We start from the raw sequence: 20,734 nt of genomic DNA, 5'->3' as shown, positions 1-20,734 counted from the left end.
TACTTTGTTTGGTTTCCTTTAGATGTGCAGATTTCCATTTTGTTTGTAGTACAGTGGCATGTTACCGATGACTGTAAGAACTAATGCTTCTTTTTTAATGAAACCACCAGTGCTCGAGGCGAAAGAATGATAAAAAATTTGATCACACACAAAAAAAAGGAGTAAAATGTACTCATGTTTTTGATACCACTCGGGAAAACATGACTGCTATTTTCCCCACAGGGCCGTATCACTTTATCTTACACACATAATTAAGTCTCATCATTAATTAATAGCCGTGGTCAACAAACACATGACGACAAACCACCAGGCCCCTCCGTGGTCTCTTCTGTGGCTGTCTTTAGTGAACTGGCTGAGGCTCGGTGTGATCTGCAGCACACAGGAGAAGTTGTGTGTGTGTGTGTAGCCGGAGAGAGCTCCCAGTGTTCAGTCACACATTGTTTTTTAAACCAGCGAGCCACTGACTGGGTGGGTCACCAGAAAGATGGCGTCATCACAGAGGCAACAGATGGCTAGTGTGTCCGCAGTGGAAGAATGGGTGTGTGGCCCCGATCCAAACTAAACACCCAGCATATACACGACACAAACAGTACATATATAAGAGCATACTCTTATATACATGTGTGACTTTTTAATGGCGTTGACTGTTAATGACAAAACCTCATTTCAGAAAAAAAGGACGTAAGCGTTTAACTTATAATCTTACGTCGTGCTTTATTCCCACTGCTGTAAAATGTAAAAAATAAAAACAATACGGATGTTGGCGTTGAAGAAAAGTTTACTAGAGGTATATTACCATCTATATTGTTTAAAATGCTACTTGTACATTAGTGTTGAGCAGCTACCACCCGCAGCCATTCATGAAGTCAGGCTGAGCCGCCTGGTCAGCCGAGGCAAGTCAGGAGAAGAGCCTCATTGTTTGCCTCCGGCTGGCTCGCTGGTCTTTACTGTTCAGTTTACGGGCATTACTGAAGTTACCACAGTTCACCAGCGGTCCCCCGTGTGGAGTCTGGCCTATCACATGAGCTCCTGTGCCCGGGACACAGCAGTTTTCTCCCCGGCACAGCGGCGCCGTGAGTGCGGAAGCAGCGCGATGCTGAGGTCGGTTAGAGGAAAAGCTAACTGTTAGCCCTGCTAGCACGGCCTCTCAAGGCTCGGGAAAACTTTAAATAAAACAGCCCTGTCCGCGTTTAAACTGTACAATACGGCGGTAAATTCGTTTTACAGTCGTTGGGTGTTCAATAAAAGTAGTTTACCTTCAGTTTCTGTGGCGAGCAGTCGGGGTTTTTCAGTGTTTTTTTTTTTCCGTGCGGAGCAGCGCTGCTTCTTCCACCAGTCGAGTCGCTCGCCGTTTCCTCTCGTCTGTCTCAGACTGATACAATGAATTAGTTCACGGGAGCGCGCAGCCTGGGTTTGTAGTTTGTAGCTGAGGGGGAGGGTTGGCGGCGGGAGCGAGCCTGAGAGCCACACCTGCGCGGGCACGACGCCGCGTATCCGAGCGCTGTGGGCTGAGTTCCTGTCTCATCATCATCAGCTGTACGGAGACCACCCGTCGGAGCAGTGTAATCATGTCGAGCAGTCAACACCAAGTATTTACAGACATGGACCGGGTTCAGTTCTTTAGACTGAGATCTGCTACATGTTTACAACTTTTGTTTAGTAGTAGCCTAAACTGGGATCAGAAATGGAGTCACTGCAGAATATTTACTTCTAGCCCAAGTCAGCCTGTAGGCACACACACCCGTCCGTGCCTGGCTCATATCCCCACTGAGATGTAGGAGACACGGAGCCAAGTCTATTATTCCCCTATTACAGTTAATTAAACACAACACAGCTCTGCCAACCAGATGATTTAACTACACTGCAGCAGACTGAGACACATGTCACCGTCCTGAACCCTAGACTGTAAAAAGAACCCACTGCTCCACCTGGCGGCCAGGTCAGGTAACTACACACAGGACTGAAGAACCCACAAACATCCTAATAAATAGACAAAATACATACTGCATGAACTACTTCTATACATTAGTTATATATATATAAAAAAAAAAAATACGGCTATGAAATAATCCCTGAAATTAAATAATATGTAGAAATATATAATAAACATAAATATGAATATAAATAAGAGTGACTGAGTCATCAAAATATCCATATAAATAGGTAAAGTGACAAATGCAGAAATATATAAATAAATGTAACATAGGTAAGTCAATGATCATTAAATAGCTACGTGGATGAATAGATACCATTTTATTGTAAAAGTTAAATATTTTATTTTGAATTCCACATTTGTTTATTTCTGTCAGACTTTTGACTTTTTTTTTCTCACCCAAATGCAACATTAATTTATATATCTTTATTCCACTGTTCTATGACTATCTTACTCAGTGCGAAATAAAGCTAAATACTAAGATTGATCCTACAGTTGACATAAAACACATTTTGCTCAGCATGTGGAGTTGGCCTAAAAGTCAACATTATGTATTTATGTAATAGTCCACAGACCACTACCACAGTCTGACAGTGTCACTTTTTAGTATTTTTTTCTATAGTCTGGGAAACAAATCCTGTCCTCCGTATTCAACTTTATTCGGATTCTACTTTATTATTTGCAAATGTAAAAATAGGGCAAAATTAAAAAGGAGAAGCTTACTCTCCGTTCTGCTATTATGGTGTGATCAGGATGATGTTTTATTGGGTTGGACTGGACGGTATCAGTAACAGATGGCCAGTGTGTCAGTATATTGACTCTTTTTGTGACTCTCAGCTAGTTTTATAACTTCCTTTATCAATTATGTCATAATATAATTCTGTGGCAGACTCGAAGCGAGACAGAGAGTATCACAACAGCAAAGACACAATCAGTTTAATTTCATACAATCGTCTTTTATTTCATATAGAGATAAAGAAATATATCTGAAAGCTAAAACAGAAAAGTCTGTGGAACAGCCACAGCACAGAGTAAGAGACGGTCATTAGTGTGAACAAGATCTGTTGGTGCAAAAGAAGGAACATGAAACTAGTGAGAACCATTAAAAAACAAAAAAAGAAAGCAGTTTTTGTTGTGAATGTGAACACAGAGCAGAGCCACTGTTAATCCGTTGTTCATTTTGTGGTGGGAGAACAGCTTTCACCCACAAACTATGGACACCGGTGTCACCGCCGTCACAGTTTTACCAACACGTGTGTGGTAAATCTGCAGTAATGACAGGATACTAGTGAACAGGAGAAAACACGTATGAACCGGACATGTCACTGAACTGGACTGCTCGTACGTTGGCCACTTTCACACATCATTCGCCACCTTCACTTGTGGCTTTGTTGCCGTCTGCGCCGCCTGGAGTTACTCATACAGACAGGATGTGACCGAGTTTGTAGCCAGAACAAGAGACAACAGAGAAAAGACAGAGCGAAGAGGAGAACAGGGAAGGAGGGAGGAACCTCAGCCTCTTCACTAAAACATTTCTGCGATTTTTCACACCTCAGATTACACAACCTCACAGTTTATCTGCCGTTAGCCATGTCACAATGCGCTCTGCTGCTTTGCTGGGGTCGGTTGCACAAAACACCTTAAGTTTTCTACTTAAACCTGACACTTCAGGTTTCATTTCTGCTTAGCCGAGGGAGTTACTTAAGACTGAGGCACAAAATCTCTTAAAAGGTTTCCTTAGTTAAGGAAATTTACAGCAGTTACAGCAGCAAAATTCTACTTTTTCAGTCTGTTGATTTGCATTTGTGATACCCGCCACGGTGAACTTTGGTCTTTTGTGCAACACTTTGATCATTATTTTAGTATGAGACAAAAATAAAGAAAATCTTAAGGTGTTCTGTTCAACAGGTCCCTATTGTTTTTTATTTAAGCTAAGCTCAAAAAACACAGTGCCATTTCCATGGTAACTTGGATGTGAGATGTATGATAATGACAACATGAAGCTGTGGTTGCACTGTTAACTGTAAAAACAGTTTGTGATCTCAGCTCAGCCTCCTCATCCATGTAAATACTATCAGTCATTCTTTCATATGTAATTAAAGACCGGCCCCACTCGCCCACATAAACATCGGCTCACCAAAATAAAAGCACAGAGAAATAAATGAGCAGAGGAACACAGGACAGAACCTACAGAGTTTCATCACACTAATATGGCTTATCACTTCCCTTATATAACACATTTCCATCAGGTGAGAAGCACCTGCTGCTGAGTGGCTGGAGCCAAAACTCAAACACCACATATCTAATGTGAATTTGCAGGATTGATAAAGTTTTAATCTGGAATTTCCTCCTAGACTAAAACATGAGCACAAAAGAGAGAAAGGGGACCAAATGAAATCTAATCCAAATCTGACTTCAACTGGTGACATGACTCTAACCCTTTTCAGAAGGTCAGTGCTTCGTCATAATCAACTAACTGGGGCTGTGACCGAGGCTTAAACATCTCAAACTTTGGTTTTTCCTTCATATTATTACATGAGTAACTTTCATGTCTAGACAGTGAACTGTTGGTTTCCACAGAAGTTAACATCACGTGCAACTATTTGTCTCATTTCATCTCAGAAATGTTAAAGGCATTTGTTTCTTGCAAAGACACACCAGCTGTCAGACCAGGAGCTATCTACTGAGCCCATGTTTCATCCTTCACTTTCTTCACCACTTGGACACTGTCATTTAAATTAAAAATGACACGTTCAACCTTGTGATCACAAGTTTAAAAATATTGTTTCATCACTGTGATCGCAGCATGTGAGATAATCTATTGGTTGCGACTGATTCTAATCGATAGGGACAGGTGAGATATCGGGAATTTACTGATTTAATTGTTGTTGTAACAGGATATGACATCTGTAGTGATGATGTTGCACACAATGAATGAATCGCCCGACCCTTCGCTCTGCAAAGACTTCATGAAACCTTTCAGATTGAACAGTTCAACCTGCAGGGAGGATGATGATGATGACTCAGCTCAGCGCTGTGATTGTAGGATTTTAGAAAGGACAGATGCCACATGCGCAGAGGACGCGAGTGGGAAAAGTGTGTCAGACTGTTCAGGCACCTTCTGTCTGTGAGGTCGTTTATCCTCATGAGTCAGAGTCTGACACGTCACGGATACAACTCAACCAGCTCAGTGCTCCTCTACCTCCTCCTGCACGTCATCACTCCTCACATAACTCATTCAACCATGGCACTGATCTCTTCTCTTTTTTGTATGCACTCAGATCCAAACGGGTGGAAGTGGAAATGGCGCAGGATCAATGAACCTTAAAACCACAACGAAGTCGTAAAACAAGAAGAATCATGATCACCATTCACAGATCTGTGTGCGAGTGTATTTCCATTAACACGTCTTGTTAGTGCACAGAAACAAAGTTTGGTTGTTTTGTTGATTTAATTTTTATGTGATGAACAGACTGAAGAAGAATAAAAACACCTAATTCTTCTCCGCTGGGCAACAATCAGGGGAACTTAAAATAAAATAAAAAATAGGGAGGGGAGGGGGGGTTACAGTCCATTTCTTTGCCTGTTGTTCCAGAGGCACCAGGAGGTGAATGATCCTGGTCCAGAGAAACTCTTCAACTTCTTTAAATCTTTAAGTTTTGTATCGTAGTTCATCAGCAGGTCGGACCTGCAGCAGCTTCTCTTGTCTGGTTCAGCAGTCGAAAACCAAACGCACCACCATCATCACTTGCAGCCAGTTCCCGGCACTAATCAAACTGCCATGCCTGGAGTCAGCCTTTCATCCAGAATCAAGACTTCAACTGTGAGTCTCTGTCGTCTTGGCAGCAGGCGGAGAGGAAATATGGCTGCTCTGGAAATGATTTACAAAAAGAATATTGTACACCCATGTTGTTATTTATTTAGAAACCAAGAGAAAGAGACATGAAGCAGTGGACAGAGCTCTGCGTGTTGGGATTAGCTCCAGACAAAGACAGAGGGCATCTGACCGACTTCCTGTGTTTCGCAGACAGAAGAGGAAGAGTTAAGAGTGGATCTGCTCCACTACACTGAGCGTTAACAACCAAACGTCTGAACTGAAAGCACTGTACAGTCGCCACCTCTCCGGCTCCACCATGACATCGACAGAGTGTGTGTGTTGAGTGCACGCTTTGTGTGTATGAACTGCTCGAAGGTGTGTGTGTGTGTGTCGGTGTATGCGATACTGAGTGTATGCCCAATCACTGTCACTGAATATATTAGTACACTAGCCAGAGGCGCTGAACGCTAGTACTCGCCGGTGGTGCCGAACGGAGCGTGCCGCATCTGTACACGTGCGTTCTGTTGGTTACGATCTGGAGGGCGCGTCCTCGAAGCTGATGATGCTGGACTCCGGGTGCTGAGCGCCGCTCGCCGTCGATGCTCCGCCGCTCTGCGACATCAGGGAGGAGGCGGAGGAGGCGCCCGCGGGCCCCCCCGCTGGTCGCAGCGAGGAGGAGGAGGAGGAGGAGGGTTCGCGTCCACCCGGGAGGAGTGGCTGCGTGTCAGTTCTGACCTCGTCCTCGTCCTCGTCTTCCTCGTCGTCCATGCTGGGCCAGGCTGACTGGTCCTCCACGCGCTTCAGACGCTCGTTCAGAGCTTTGAGGGCCAGTTGTCTGGGAGGAGGGAAGCAGTCATGAAGAAAACCGTTAATGCTTTTGTGACGGAGAGAAGCTCAGTCAAAGGCAGCAAAGTGATGGTCACAGTCGACTGACAGAAAAAGCTCAGTTACAACTTTTGCAAATTCATGATGTAGATGTTTAGGATCTGTTCAACTAAAACTCAGAGAGCTTTAACGCGTTAATGTCAACATGATGCTTTTGTGTGATGAGTGAAATAATCATCAACACCAAGACTGAACTGAATGTTTCCACCTTGAACCAGAGGCATGAAGACAGAAGACAGAAACAGCCAGGGTTTCATACACCACAGACCTGAGGAACCAACCCCGTCAACCAGGCCATCCTAAAACCGTTCTAAAAGATGCTATCTGTGCTAACAGGTCTGGTCCGTCTACTAGTCTCTGGTTCTGGTCTCAACAGTCTCCTCCTCTGAGTCTGGGTCAGACTGGGTCCTTCTGATGTTTCCTCCTCTAACCATCTTGATGCTCTCTGCTCTGTCACCTGGAGCCAGCAGGTGGTGGGCGGGGCTAAAGGCCTGAGCCAGGTTTCTCAACCAGGAAGTCAGAGCAGATGAAATCAGAAAGAGAACTTTTACGAAGTTTCACAGTTTTTTTGTGCCCTGTGTGACACACAGATAGCAAACCTCTTCTCAGGTCTCCAAAACTTTAAACACATTTTCTGCTTTACACACAATTTGCAATTCAAAATGGCACTTTTTAAATGCACACGGTTCTCTGCATAAGAAACAACAATCTGACAGAAAGTCACATTTCAAAACACTGCCATTCAAAATGACACTACATGAGCTAATTGACCAATATAGTATGTGCCACCTGGCCAAACACCTCAATGGTTAATTGTTACCACTTCAATCAGGAAGTAAGCAATAAAAGACCACAGGTGGGCATTATTTTGTTTGTTTGACAACAATGGAAGACGTTGCAGAGAGAGGAATGGTGAGAGCTTTTCTATATTTTTTCTGCAATTTTCTTTTTCAGTTTTGTTCACTCCTATGTAAACATATCTGCTGTGCATATGTTGCACTGACTTGTTTGGTGAAAAATAAAAATAAAATAAATGCACATGTGTGTATCTGCAAATATTTCTGTGCACAATCTGAAGAATTCTCTACAATTTGAACTATTTTAGTGTAATGGCAAAGCCGAACGATCAGAGTGCTTTTCATTATGCCCAACAACAGTGTGCAGTTGGTTGGACAAAAATCTGAATATGAATGAATCGTGCGCCATTTGGTGCAAAAGTTTGATTTTGATAATGTTATATGTAGTTTTGGTTGCAGTGCTTCATTTTGCCGGATATATGAGGTATTTTGCATTTTGGGTGTGTGGTTTTGTCAATTGTGTTCAGTATTCTGATAAAACCAGCCTAGTTTGCAAAATTGTGTTTTAGCAATCGGAAAAAACTGTAATGGCTGGAGATTAACTTGTCCTACTGTGGCTCTCTGACAGAGACAGTGTTGCTCTGTGATCATCTAATTCAACGATCCTTCTGTAATGTTTCGTCTGTTTCTTGACGAAGGTAAACAGCTCAAGTTGTGGAGCAGAGAACTGAGACTTGCTTTTGAATGACACACAGATAATTTGTTGATTACATCTCCTTCTCATCCTGGAGAAGTACCAATTATTTTTCAAACTCATCACCATGAGCGTAATTTCCCTTTCGGTTCTTAATTAGAAGCAAATCATCAATCAAGCATTCAGACGCCGCCTCAGCTTCAGTCACACGGCAGTCATGTTTGACCTGCCAGACTGGGGGAGGGAAACTGAACAGCCAGGACTGAAATAATTAAATATAGAAAAACCATACACTCTCTTGTCAACGTTATAGCTGTTGCTTGTTATATACACACTACACCTGTGCAAACAGTTTCAATGAAATATTGTATAGATTTTTCTTTGTTTAGCCTTTATTCATATTTTGTTTTAATTTCCCAAAAATGTAAACTAACTGTGTGTAGTATGTGTGAGGTGTGACTGTCACAGGGGGAAAGATTATCTCTGACAGACTGAAAGTAGAGGTGAGTAATGTGACAAAGTGTGTGTGTGTGGTAGAGCGAGGATATGTGTCAACTGTGAGGAGAGAAAGCGAGCCAGCAGACCTTCCTTGTGTAAATAATACAACACGTTTCTGCTGTGTTTCCTCTGCTGCTTATTGACTGTAAGGGTGTGAGAGTGCATGTGTATATTTCAGTATTTCATTTAACAAAGCTTTGAAAGTCATTTGACATGTGTGAAAGCACACACATAGTTGAAAACCTTGTCTCAGTCGACAACCTACGGATTAACAAACCAGATTCTGACTCTGGAGAGTGAATGTTTTACTCCTCCCTCTTCGCTCCGACTCACCTCCTCCTCTCGGCGTCCTGTGGGTCCGTCCCCGGCAGGCTGATGGTGATGGAGGACGGCGCCCCCACGTCGTATCTCTTCACCATCTTCCTACACACCTTCAGCTTCACAAGCGCGGCATGGACCAGCCCGGCCAGCAGCCCCACGGCCGGCTGCAGCGCCTCCGGGAAGAAGCTGGCGAAGGCAAAGTGGTCCGACATGTCCCCGCGGCCTCGGCTGTGCCTCTGGTAGAAGCGCAGGTAGACCCAGCCGGACAGGGCGCCGTAGCTGTACGCGGCCAGATGGGCGGAGCTGTCGAGCAGTCCGGATAGGCGGAGTAAGGCGAGGAAGAGGAGCACCAGGGCCGGCGCTGCTTTCAGCCTCACCTGAGACGGGGAAAAAAAAGAGGAAATTTTAGCTCCTGTGAACAAGAGTGAAGAAACATTACTAGGCAGAAACTGGTCTGCCAGCCAATTCCCACAATGCACTCAGGTCAGCCAGATTCAGGAATGGGAACACCAAACAATAGCTGATGGGATGCCAGGGCGCAGGCGGGGGTCAGTGTCAACATCCACAGGCCTGATCAACGTTTCCTGAGCTGAGAGACTCAACCAGGTTTTATATAAACTCATGAAAAAGCCCAAATAACAGCAGCTACAGCGGCAGAGCTTCTGAGATGTGACCTAATGTGTGCATGACGCAAAAACAATAAAGCCTTATCTGGACGCTGAGTGAACACTGCTCTGCTGTCTGAGAAGCCTCACAGTCGATCGTCAGATGTAAATGAACAGATCAGCTGTCGTCAATGTTTGGAGGAGAATCACATGTTTAAACCAGAGAACAGAGCACACACTCTGATAACACACTCTGTTAAGAAGTAGTAGTAGTGTGAGCAGGCAGCACAGAGCTAAGCCCCCCTCCCCTCCCCCTGTAGTGGATATCACCAACAGCTCTGAGTCTCCCTGCTCTTGATTTAGGAACTCTCTCTCAGCCACATCACTTCAGATGTGAGATATTTTCAGCTCACAGCAGCAGCAGCAGCAGCAGCAGCTCTGTGATCTGCCCACAGGTTTGAGATGGGAGTTCAGCTCAGACACAGACTGGGAGGATGCATCTAAACCTTCAGCTGGTGTGTCATGAAGCAGCTGGTGGTGACGTCTGCTGTCCAAGGCCTCTTTCAGTTTCCCTTTCTTCACTGACTGTAGTAGGACATTTGATATTTGGTGAAATGCACTATTTTGTCTCTCTGTGTTTTATGTCATGGTGTATATGAGTTCTTTTTTTAAATCTAAACTTGCTCTTTTTTTTGTCCATGATATTTGATATGAGAGAAGTTTTGAGCTGGAGACACTGGTGCCTTTTAATAGCAACTGTGGCTTTGTTTGCATCAATTAGCATAATGTGCAGATGCTCAGAGGAGCTGTTGGTGGTTCAGAGTCACCACAGGGTCTGAGAGGGCCACTGTGAACTTTTCTAATATTGTATTTAAAGCAGAAGTAAGCGGAATATTTGTGTTAATATAAGTCTTAAATAGTTATATCTTCCGACAGCAATCACTTACATAGAGTGTTTGGTCTGAAACACGGGTCTGTCAGTCACTCTGCTCTGCTCTGAGCCGAGGAGAAAACTTTTCTCGTATCCTACAGTTTTTATCCAATGAGGAGAGAGAACGGCATGCAGGGCTGTGTGTGCAGCCAAGGAATGCCGTGAATGTGGTGACGTCGGGACGAGGACTGTTATGGTGCGTTCAAGGCAGCCCGTAACTCGTGTTTTTCCGACCTGTGAAGTCGTACCAGTTCGATCTGGTACGAGTTCACGGGTTGGAAGTTACGAGTGGCCGTTATAGTGCAGTTTCACAGGTAAAACAGGTCGGAAAAACACGAGTGGGTTACCCGGAACGCTACAAAGTCGTAAGTTGTGACTTGAAGCTGTAATTTACGATTTCAAAAGCCTGCCTGGAACGCAGCATTAGCCGAAACGACCGGATCGCGTACTTCTGCTTTAATTACAGCCTTCAAAGTTACATCACTGATAAAAAATAAAAAAAAAACATTAACTGAGAATATCCACAATGGAAACTAGGACTATTAACTTAAAGAGTCAGACCTCCTTTAAACAAACTCTTTCCCCTTTCCTTTAAACACACCTGAGTTTATTTTGACAGTATTACTACCATACTTTTTTTTTTTACACAGTGCAGCCAGCACCCATCCTTTTACTTTGCATATACACATGAGATCAAATTGCTGTCATGTTATGTTTAATGCTACATTTGAATATGTAGAGTGTCTGTGTGGCTGCTATCTCAATGACAGATCTCTTGTAAAAGAGATTTGTTTATCTCCATGGGGTGGTCTGGTGAGATAAAGGACATTAAAGTAAAGTAAAATAAATCATTTGTTGATTTCTGTAGAGTAACGTTTTCTAACTAGCACCTTGTCTTCGCTGGGTGTTGGGTAATTCTGTGTCTCCATTATGAAAGTCTATGTTGACTTGAACTAACATAGCAAAGTGCATTTTATATTTTTTTCCCTATAATAACACTGGATGATCCTGGATGAGACCGCACCTTATTCTGACACAGGCGTGGTAGTGTGCCCATCCAGAGGCCAGTGGTTTGGTCTCCTGTGCTGTTTACATTCCTGACTCCTCAGTGGTGTGATGGTTTAGATTAATTTGCAGACCTCAGAGAGGAGCAGGACCCCTCCTGCTGTTCAATATAGCCTCACCTGTGGCACTCTGAGCACCGTGGTGTCCCCCATGGTCTGCTTCAGCGCCACCAGGACCCCTCCCAGGAACCCAGCTGCTCCGTGGACCCGCACAGCAAACAGGAAGTCCAGGTCAAAGGTGGCCACATAGGTGAGGAGGTAGGAGAGCCCAGCCAGGAGGCCCGCAGACACATTAACCACTGCAAAGAAGATGAGGAGCTCCAGGGCGCCCCACAGAGGCTCCAGCAGGCGCCCACACGCCATAACTGTCCCCACGTTGGCCGCCACCCCCCAGACGTGCTGCTCCACCACCCCGTGGGTCACCAGTGTCCACACCCAGAAGTTGGGTGGAAAGAGGTATCCCGGCGTCACCCCCAGGGCGTAGGGAGTGTCGACGGCCCATGACAGCAGGTAGAGGAGCACCACCACGGCGGCGATGCTTTTCACCACCACGCTGGTGCTGGCCAGAGCAGCCAGGAAGTGCTGCCGCGCCACGGGCAGGTAACGATTCATGGCCAGCAGCTGTCGAGACGGGGAGGATCCCTCCGGAGCGGATCGGTCGCAGCAGATGTTGGGATGATGCCGGCGTGAGATTAACAATGCCGAGCAGAACAGGTGGTGACACCCGAGAGTCCCGTCAGCATCAGACACCGCACCTCTCTGTGAGCCCTCATCCGGGACAGCGGCTCCCGGCTGGGTGGAGACAGGTCGGGGGTCAGCTCAGGAGAGACCTGTTAGTCTTTGTGTTAAAACTCAGTATGTCACAATTAAACCGGAACAGTTTGTGCAGCAGTCCCAACGCCTAATGAGAGCACAGTGGTGACGAAGTCCTGACTAGGTAAGAAACTTTTTGCTCTGATAAGCCCGGAGCCTGATAATAACCTCAGCGGAGAGACCTTGTGACCTCACTGCCGAGCTGGCAACCTTCAGTCGGGCCCGGACCAGTTCACAAACCGCTACCGGCTCTCAGGCAGGTGGCAGCATCCAGGTATGCAAATCCTAACAGACACCACTTCACCTGAGTGAAGAGCTCGGCGGAGCTAGCCTGTAAACACAGCGGAGCTAACGTTAGCTAAGCTGTCAAACTGAACCGCGTCTCGACCGACGACGGGTGTTTGTTTTCCGCCACCGAGCAGCAGTGGCGGTGAGACGGAGCAGCTAACTTAACGGCGGTAAAAAATTAAAATAAAAAAAAACAAATCTAAGGCCGACACTCCGGCCCACGGAGCTCCAGCCCCGGTCCTCTCTCGGCCCCGGTGTCTACCGGGCTAGCCCGAGGATCTCCCGGAGTTAGCAACAGGCCTCCACAACAACGTTAGAGCCGTTAGTGAACCCGCGTCGACCGGAGCTGCGGCCACGGCTTCAACAAACCTCCTCCGCCTCGGGGGACGGTTCCGCTGCTTCCCCGGGTTTTAGGAGCAGGTCGCCGGGCACGATTATAAGATGTTAGCGGGGCACTCCTCCTCCAGCACCAGCGCTCAGACACTGACCTGCGCTGTCTGCCACCGTCATCAACAATCAGTGAAAAAACGTCAAGTCACGTAACTTTCGAGCCCCAGAGCATGATGGGAAATCGAGTTCTCAGCGAGAAGACGCAACCAAGCAGGGGGGGGGGGGGAGAGCAAGTTTAGCCGTCTTGTATCATTGCCATCTAAACCTAGAATAATAAATAGCTACACAAATAACTAAATTATTTGTAAGTCTGTCTGAGTTGAGTGCTGGTCCTTTGGTCTGAATCTGTGAGATGATAGGCTAAATAAGTGTGGCATCTGGAAAATAAACAAATGTGGATTTATAAATTAATTTTTAAATTGTATTCTTAGGCTATTTATTTATACAGCAGCAAAGCCCTCTAAATTAATACCTTTATTATTTTTATTCACTCTTTTATAGGACTTAGGACAGTTATCACTGCTCACATAACAGTTTTTTTGTTTTGTTTCGTCTTTTTACCCCTTTCCCTTTCTACAACTTCAAGGGCTTTTTCATTCAAATTCAAACAGCAGCACAGTTTAGCTACAGCTATGAAGAAGAAGCAATTTCTTGTTTTATTCATCTCAGTAATATAATTATTTATTCTGTAAACAAACTGTGCCTGCAGCAGAACGAAACTCTGGTAACAATAAAGTGAAAAGGACATTGAAACAATTAAGATGCATTCAGTTTATTCTGAACAATCATGAACCACAAAAAGACAAATCACACAAAACACCAACAGGAGTTTACACGAGATAAATATCACTGACGTTTATCGCCATTAATCTTCATGGCACAGGCAGGGCAGTCTCCCCGAATAAATCACTGGTCAGAAACCTCAAAACTTCCCATGATGCAAAGGTAAGTGGCATATGAGTTAAAAAACAAAAAAAAAACAAAGAAAGAAACAATAAATTTAGTTTCTGAACATTATTTTGTCTCTTGTATAAAGGACATCATGAGATGCAAATTAACTTTAGTTCAACAACATGAATGTTCAGTTGTTGAAGACATTGAATTTTTCTAATTCAAATAGCTGGAAACCCTGAGGCATTCTGTCACCTATGACCTGAAGTGCACAGACGATACCTTGGCACATAACTTGTAGAGATGGGATTTATGGCTCTTTGAGGGGAGCCGGATCTTGGTGAGCCGTTCCTTTTAAAGAGCCGTTCAAAAAACTGGCTCATTTGACAGATTTTTAAAAAAATATTTATTAAGTTTTAAGAAGCCAGCCTGGTGGTAACTCATTTTATCTTGGAAATAATGGGGTGAGATTTGGAACAAAATAATACAAAATTAGATATCCCACTAATATCTGAGTTTGCATGCCACTTACGTAGCCAATGGAGCAGCTTCAATTGACTGTTATGAACACACAGAGATGTAAAAAAAAAAAAAAAAAAGAACGGTTCCCAGCTGTGACTCGGTTCCCAGCTGTGACTCGGTTCCCATCGTTCATGTTAACGAGCCGTTCAATAGAATCGGTTCGTTCGTGAACGTCACAACACTAATAAGTAACTTGTAGAAAAATGCTCCTGTGTGCTCTGTGGTATAGTGAATCACTGTGGGCTCGTAAATGAAAAAGGTTAATGAGTAGATTCAAAACAAAAACAGGTTCTGTGGTTAGCTGATGTTTGTGAACTGTATTAATTCAGTCACTTCTTTTCAGGAAGTGCGACAAACTGCAACAAACTACTTGTTGTCATTCAAACATTTTTCTCCTCTCAATGGAGATCAGCGGGGGTCACAGCATCCATCATGTCCCCTGTAGCTGGAAGAGTGGGAGCACCAACAACAACATCTGCTGGAGTCTGCCCTCCGACCTCAAGGCTGTTATTTTGACAGTCACAAGTTCTGTAAACATCTGTTTACCTGCTGGGGACATAGAAACCAAACCCAGATGTCACCCTCCTCCACACTGTGCCACATCGATCTGACATGGACAGAATGATGATGATAGTCATTATGGCAATGATGACAACATTGTCCAGAGCAGCAACATTGATGACCCAATGAATAAACAGATGAGAGCAACTAAATTCTGATCAACTCGTTTAAGTTTATTTCCGTTTTAAAAACTGTTTTCTATGGTGGCCCTGAGGGTTCAGCTCACATGTTGAGAAAACACATGCAAAGACCATGACTCTTTAGTTCTCTATCTGTTGTATTATAATTAACTGACTGATGACTAATGTTTGTACTTTTGATAATAGTTATCAGCCTATATTTAAGACATCCTGTTACTTTCAGTGTTATATTTGACACAAAAATGAAACTTGTAATCCTCATACTTTTAGTAGCCTACAGTTTAAACTGTCTAATAAATTCTAATAAAAATTGAACTGTTAATATGTAATGATAGTAAATTATATTGTTTTCATGTAAGTGTTTAATGTCTGTTTCTTGCTGTTGTGAATATAAAGACATTAGGAAAAGTCTTATTCAGAACATGTTTCTTTTTATTTACAAACTTCCAAAAAAGCCAAAACAAAAAAAAAAAGATCTAAAAGTAAATCCAAGGTCAAACACATAGTCCATCGATAAACTACACAACAGGCTTCGACCAGAGCCAGTCCTCACAGACAGCAGCGTTAATCTTCTCCTCGGCTGAAATGGAATTCAGAGTCGCATCAATTCATATAAATAAATATGTAAATTCAAGTAGAAAGCTGTGAAATCAAAGAGCAGACAGTTCAACACTGAGGGAAGTCGCTCGTCTGCTGCCACAGTCACGACACAGACGCTCGTTTCTCATGATATGATGATGATGATGATGATGAAGAACTACAAAAAAAACAAGGAAAAAAGAAAAAGAAAGCACTTGATATCAAATTTTCTTTTCTGCTAGTGAGTGCTTGGACTACCTGGGCTTCTGACTCTTAACATGTGACTGATCTTCACTTACACGCTCACACATGGCTCAAATTTATTCACTCAGAACATCCTGCATGTTCGGATGAAGGTCAATATCAATATCAATATCAATATTAATATCAATATGTTCCTTTTTCCTCTCAAGATCAGCAGCTGATCAGAGCGATCGTAAACAGGATGTGATATTGGTCCACATGTAAGTTCTGCTCAGGTTCACATGTTCTGGGTCAGAGTGTCACCGCTTTATAAAAACACACTTAACACAGAAGACTGAAGTGTTTTCATAGTAACAACAAGAGCAGAAAAATTTTTACAAACAAGAAAAAGAAAAACAGGAGATTAAAAAAAAAACATTGTACAAAAATAAAAATGAATAAATATGCACCATCATAAATAAATTAATTTGGTAAATTCAAACATCGTAAAAAGAGTAGAACAAAAAATGAAACATGAGTAAACAAAAACATGGAAGAGAGAGCGAACAGGAAATGCTTCATTCAGAGCTGGGGGGAGGGTTAAAGCTCCGGCTGCAGCCTGTGTTTTGGATGAGAAGATTTTCTACACTGGGACTTTATTGATCAGTGTGTGTGTGATCAGGGGATCGATCAGAACAGTAGAACAGGGTCAGTGGTTTATCACAGGGGACTTGGTCATGTGATGAAGCTTTGTCTTGACAGATGTGTGTCTCCATTAGAGTGCAGTAAACAGGGCCGCCTGCAGGTCACACACAGGTGGATATGTGCTGCTGGGACTTTAATCTTGTTAGTTTGGTCTCTGAGACACACTCTCCTCCCCTCCCCAGTGATGTGCTTTGTGTTTCTCGTTTTTTGGCAAAAACTTCACCGTCTCTCAAAAAACAAACAAAAACAAAACAATAAATCAGTTTGGTTTCACGACGATGAAAGAAAATCAGAGGTGGAATCAGAACGAGTCACCGAACCGAGCGACTGACTTCCTTTAAAGCAGCAGTTCTCACCCTGTGACAACCTGGAGGCCAAATGATGAGTGCTTTATATTTCAGTGATTAACATGTAGGACTTTTAATTCCTCCAGCTTGTGACATGGATATTGTCTTTTACTGTGAAGTCAAACAGATGTAAATACTATATGAGGATAACAGGCAGGTGCACGATGTGGCAAAGTGGTAAAATGGCCGACTTCATGAGAAGAGTTTCTCAGTGGTGAAAGAGGTTTTTAAGCTCTTGAATTTTGCATTTTAAGACAATAAAAAATCGTTTTATATATATTTCATGATACTCATCTTTTGTGTGTTTTGCAGATGTTTTACAATTGTAATACCCAAACTGTTCACCAGGGGGAACTGCTGCTTTAAACTATTCCTTTTTAAGCCTTAACAACGCGACAACGTACAGACATGGACAGAAAGAACGACACGAGCAAAACCAGGGCTCGGTGTGGGGGGGGGGGGGGTCGGTACGAGAACACGTATAGGCTTGAGTGAGTGTTTGCATCGTTTGTCTCTAGGCTACAGGTGAGACTGAGGTGAGATCAGAGCCCCGCCCCTCATCACCGCACCTCTCACGGCTAACATTCACAAAGATGGAGGCTGAAAGGCATCTTCTGTTGGTGGATTCTCCGCTACGAGGTCGACGCCTCCTCAGTGGAACACAGTTTGTTTGTTTTTTAAATCTGGTTTTCACCTGGCTGATTTTAGGCAATCGATTTTCTTTACAAAGTAAGAGAAGAGAAGTTACATCGATAGAAAAAACACACAGACAGAAAAAGAGAAGAAGAATCAGATCTTCCCACGTCTGATGCCTGAAGAGGAGTCGTCTGACAAAGGCCTGGTTTGAAGGCATCTGACTGAACGTACATTCTTTCACTAGAGTCTAAAGGTTTCAACCTCGTCCTCAATGAACCGCAAATGCTTCTTCAATAATTCAAGATCCCCCAGAAAACAGAAGACCCCCCACCCCTCACCCCACTCCTTGTTTTTTTTTTTTTGTTGTTTTGTTTTTTTACATTACCCCTGTCCTGGCAGTGAATCATAAACCTTGAAAACTTCTGTTTGATCTTTTAAGAAATATTCAGTAGCAATATTTAACAAAACAAAAACCATCAGAGAATTGAACTGACGTCTCGGCCTCGTAGTCAAACTCCTGTTTCCCGACGTCGTTATCAGTTAATGAGCTGAACAAAGCAAACGAGTTTCCACGTTTAGCAAGAAGCTGCAGAACTAGAATCTCTAAAGTCGACAGTACAACTAGTGGCTGTGTGTGGTCACCGCAGGTCAAAGGTCAGCAGCACCACATCCAGTGATCAGTGTCTCAATGCAATTATTCAACTAAAACTACAGCAAACATGGAAGCCCAAAGTCCTCAGGGTCTCATTGTCCTCGTCCGTCCCTCTGCTGCTCCTCTCCTCACATATTCAGCATCACAATAACATGTCTCTGTCTCTCTGTCCATTTGTCTCTCTGTCTCTTTAGTCTCCAGACAGAACAGATGAGAAGCTTCAGGCTCCATCACCACTTCACCCTGTCTTGTCTTCAGTCTGTGTCCCTGGCGTCGAGGCCTCGGCTTGTTTGAACTTGGGTCTCGTGAACTCGTCTCCTGATGGACACAACGTCCTCCTAACTGGGATGATCATTAAATTCAATCAAACTCTGTCACATGAGTCAGGTCACTGCCCCCCCACCTCAATGACATCATCCTCATCATCCGAGCTGCTGACGCCGCTCAGGTTGCTGCCATTCATCAGGACGGGGCCGCGGTGGCCCTCGGAGCGCGCTGACGGGGAGAAGGAGGAGGGGGAGGAGGAGGAGCTGGAAGCGGCGGTGGGAGGATACTGAGACAGGAAGCTGGCTCCGGCCGGGCCAGGTGTGGCTGCGGGGCCCGGCAGCCCCCCCGGCAGCATGGAGCCGGTGTAGAGACTCGCCAGAGACTGAGGGTAAGAGAGGGGGAAGCCTGGGGGGAGCATCCCTGCCATGCCCACCATGCTGGGGCTCAGCATGAAGTGGGGCAGAGCCCCCGGGACCAGACTGGCAGCTTTGACTGAGGAGGAAGAGGAGGGCGATGAGGAAGATGAGACGGCAGCCGTGGTGGTCGTGGTCAATGAGGGGGAGCAGGAGGAGGCGGGGGGAGCGCCTGCTCCGCCCAGGCCAAACAGATCTGCATACATGTAGCCCGGGTCTCCCAGCTGAGTGTGGGGGGGCTGGAAGTAAGGCGACCCAGCCCCCGCAAACAGAGGGTGGCCCAGGGACCCGCTCAGCATGGAGGGGCTGAAGCCCAGCGGGGGGAGGCCGTAGCCCCCGCTGAAGGGGAAGCCGGGTGGGGCCAGAGGAGCCGAGGAGTGTTTCCCTGCCGGCGGCTGCTTGCTGGGCCGCTCCTCCGCGAGGGGGCTGGGGGCTCTGCGCTTGGAGCCGGTCCTAAGGTCCTGGGGGGCCGAGGTGTCAGTGCCGGGGGGCACCGAGGCATCGTGGTGGCTCCTCCTGCTGCCGTTGGTCTGAGGGAGTTTAGTCGGGGGCAGGTTGTTCTCCGCCCCCGCCCCAGCATGCCCCTCCCTCTCCGGTTGAGCGGCGGCAGCGCCCCCTCCTGTCCCGGCCGTGTAGCGCTGCAGCTCATCGATGATCTCTGGGCTGTCAGGGGAAAGTGGGCGGGTCAGACCCTGCTTCTCGTCAGGTGACAGACAGGTGTTGCTGCCATTGGTTGAAGCCTCGACAGGTGGAGCCGGTGAGTCTGAGGAGGAGGAACACAGGGTCAGAAAAGAGATTCAGGAAAATAATTCAACAGGTTTATATCAATAATAAAAATGTCAATGGTTTTCTTTTAAGTTTGTGTAAAAGTAAGAATCATAATATTTGATCCAAGCTTGATATTTTACTGGGTTCAGTTCAGGTGAGTAATTGTTCTGACCTTTAGGTGGTGCTGGCTCCTCTGCAGTTTTGGCTTTATTAGCTGCTCTGATGGCGAAGATCCGACCGTCTGATGTCCTGATGTAGGTCCCTGAGACACACGGAGGAAGTAAATCATTACACACTGAAACTTTACATCAGATTTTTTATTCTGATCTATGACTCATTTAAACAATTTTCCTTTATCGTTTTACTGGTTTAAGTGGTTCACTGATTTGTTGTGACAAAGATAAATTCATTGTATTCTGAGGAGTGAGGAGCTGGAACAAGCTTCAACAATCACCTGTGGATTGTGGGTGAATGCTGAGCTGCAGCTCTCTCCATTGTTGATGAGATTAACCCGACACACCAGTGTTTGTACAAATCAATCACTGTGATTGTGTGTGGACTCTGAATCAGTCTCACTAAATGTTAATCTGTCTAGACGGGAGGGATATTTTATCTCAAGGGATTCCCTCAAGTAACTCATTCATTTGTCTGATTCTATCTTTTCTTTTTCTCTTTGATGATTTTTGATATTTCCTTCTCAACTACGCTGTATTTTGAAAAATTTGACAAATTAATTGTTTTTAAAAATGGGATTGGTAATCTGTTACCTTTGGTGCCCCTGATGACGTGGATGCTCTCTCCAGCTGTGATCCTCGCCTGCACATCTGTGGAGCTGTTGGTTCCTGGAATCACGATGTCTGAAAGAATCAAATTCAAACATTAACTTGAAATCAAAGTGGAGTAAAAGTAAAGGATACTGCACATCATCACACACACACCCAGAGCTTTAATAAATGAGCTTGACAAAACATGAAATGAGTTGTAAGTACAATAAGAAAGTAATAAGGTTTTATTAGTCTTCCTTGGTGTTTGAT

The 20,734-nt window shown here is 44.7% G+C and overlaps 3 protein-coding genes across 6 annotated transcripts in view; all 3 read right to left on the bottom strand.

Moving 5' to 3' along the window:
- The window catches only part of rhoab (ras homolog gene family, member Ab), a 59,212-nt gene that overhangs the window by 12,998 nt on the left and 25,480 nt on the right, over window positions 1-20,734 (bottom strand). The window contains exon 1 of one of the 2 annotated variants that reach the window (XM_085781394.1): window positions 1,257-1,364. The exons of the other annotated variant lie outside the window; for it this stretch is intronic. The gene's annotated coding sequence lies outside the window, so the exon portion shown is untranslated. Of the gene's footprint in view, window positions 1-1,256; window positions 1,365-20,734 lie in introns of those variants that run through there. 2 annotated transcript variants of the gene reach the window in all.
- tmem115 (transmembrane protein 115) lies at window positions 5,698-13,145 on the bottom strand. Its single transcript, XM_085781393.1, has 3 exons — window positions 11,666-13,145; window positions 8,958-9,322; window positions 5,698-6,585 (listed from the first exon to the last, which is right to left on the bottom strand). Exons 1-3 carry the CDS (start codon window positions 12,155-12,157, stop codon window positions 6,279-6,281), a joined length of 1,164 nt encoding a protein of 387 aa, XP_085637519.1. The 5' UTR covers window positions 12,158-13,145; the 3' UTR covers window positions 5,698-6,278.
- The window catches only part of LOC146984320 (helicase ARIP4-like), a 44,856-nt gene continuing 40,595 nt past the window's right edge, over window positions 16,474-20,734 (bottom strand). For all 3 annotated transcript variants that reach the window (XM_085781390.1, XM_085781392.1, XM_085781391.1), the window contains exons 20-22: window positions 20,468-20,557; window positions 19,873-19,962; window positions 16,474-19,695 (exon numbers count right to left, since the gene is read on the bottom strand). In XM_085781390.1, coding sequence (XP_085637516.1) covers window positions 18,641-19,695; window positions 19,873-19,962; window positions 20,468-20,557 — 1,235 coding nt within the window. In that variant the 3' untranslated portion in view covers window positions 16,474-18,640. The remainder of the gene's footprint in view (window positions 19,696-19,872; window positions 19,963-20,467; window positions 20,558-20,734) is intronic.

Source organism: Trachurus japonicus, chromosome 7 (assembly GCF_045865225.1).
Source record: "Trachurus japonicus isolate A0001 chromosome 7, Traja_1.0".
NCBI classification, from domain to species: domain Eukaryota; kingdom Metazoa; phylum Chordata; class Actinopteri; order Carangiformes; family Carangidae; genus Trachurus; species Trachurus japonicus.
Note: the sequence above shows the minus strand (reverse complement) of the source record. Positions and strands in the feature narration are given on the sequence as shown.

Coding starts and splice junctions, on each gene's coding strand:
- tmem115 (XM_085781393.1), bottom strand. CDS start 12,157: ATGAATCGTTACCTGCCCGTGGCGCGGCAGCACTTCCTGGCTGCTCTG. Junction 9,323..11,665: donor CGGTGCTCAGAGTGCCACAG/GTGAGGCTATAT, acceptor TCCCCGTCTCAG/GTGAGGCTGAAAGCAGCGCC. Junction 6,586..8,957: donor CAGGACGCCGAGAGGAGGAG/GTGAGTCGGAGC, acceptor CCCTCCTCCCAG/ACAACTGGCCCTCAAAGCTC.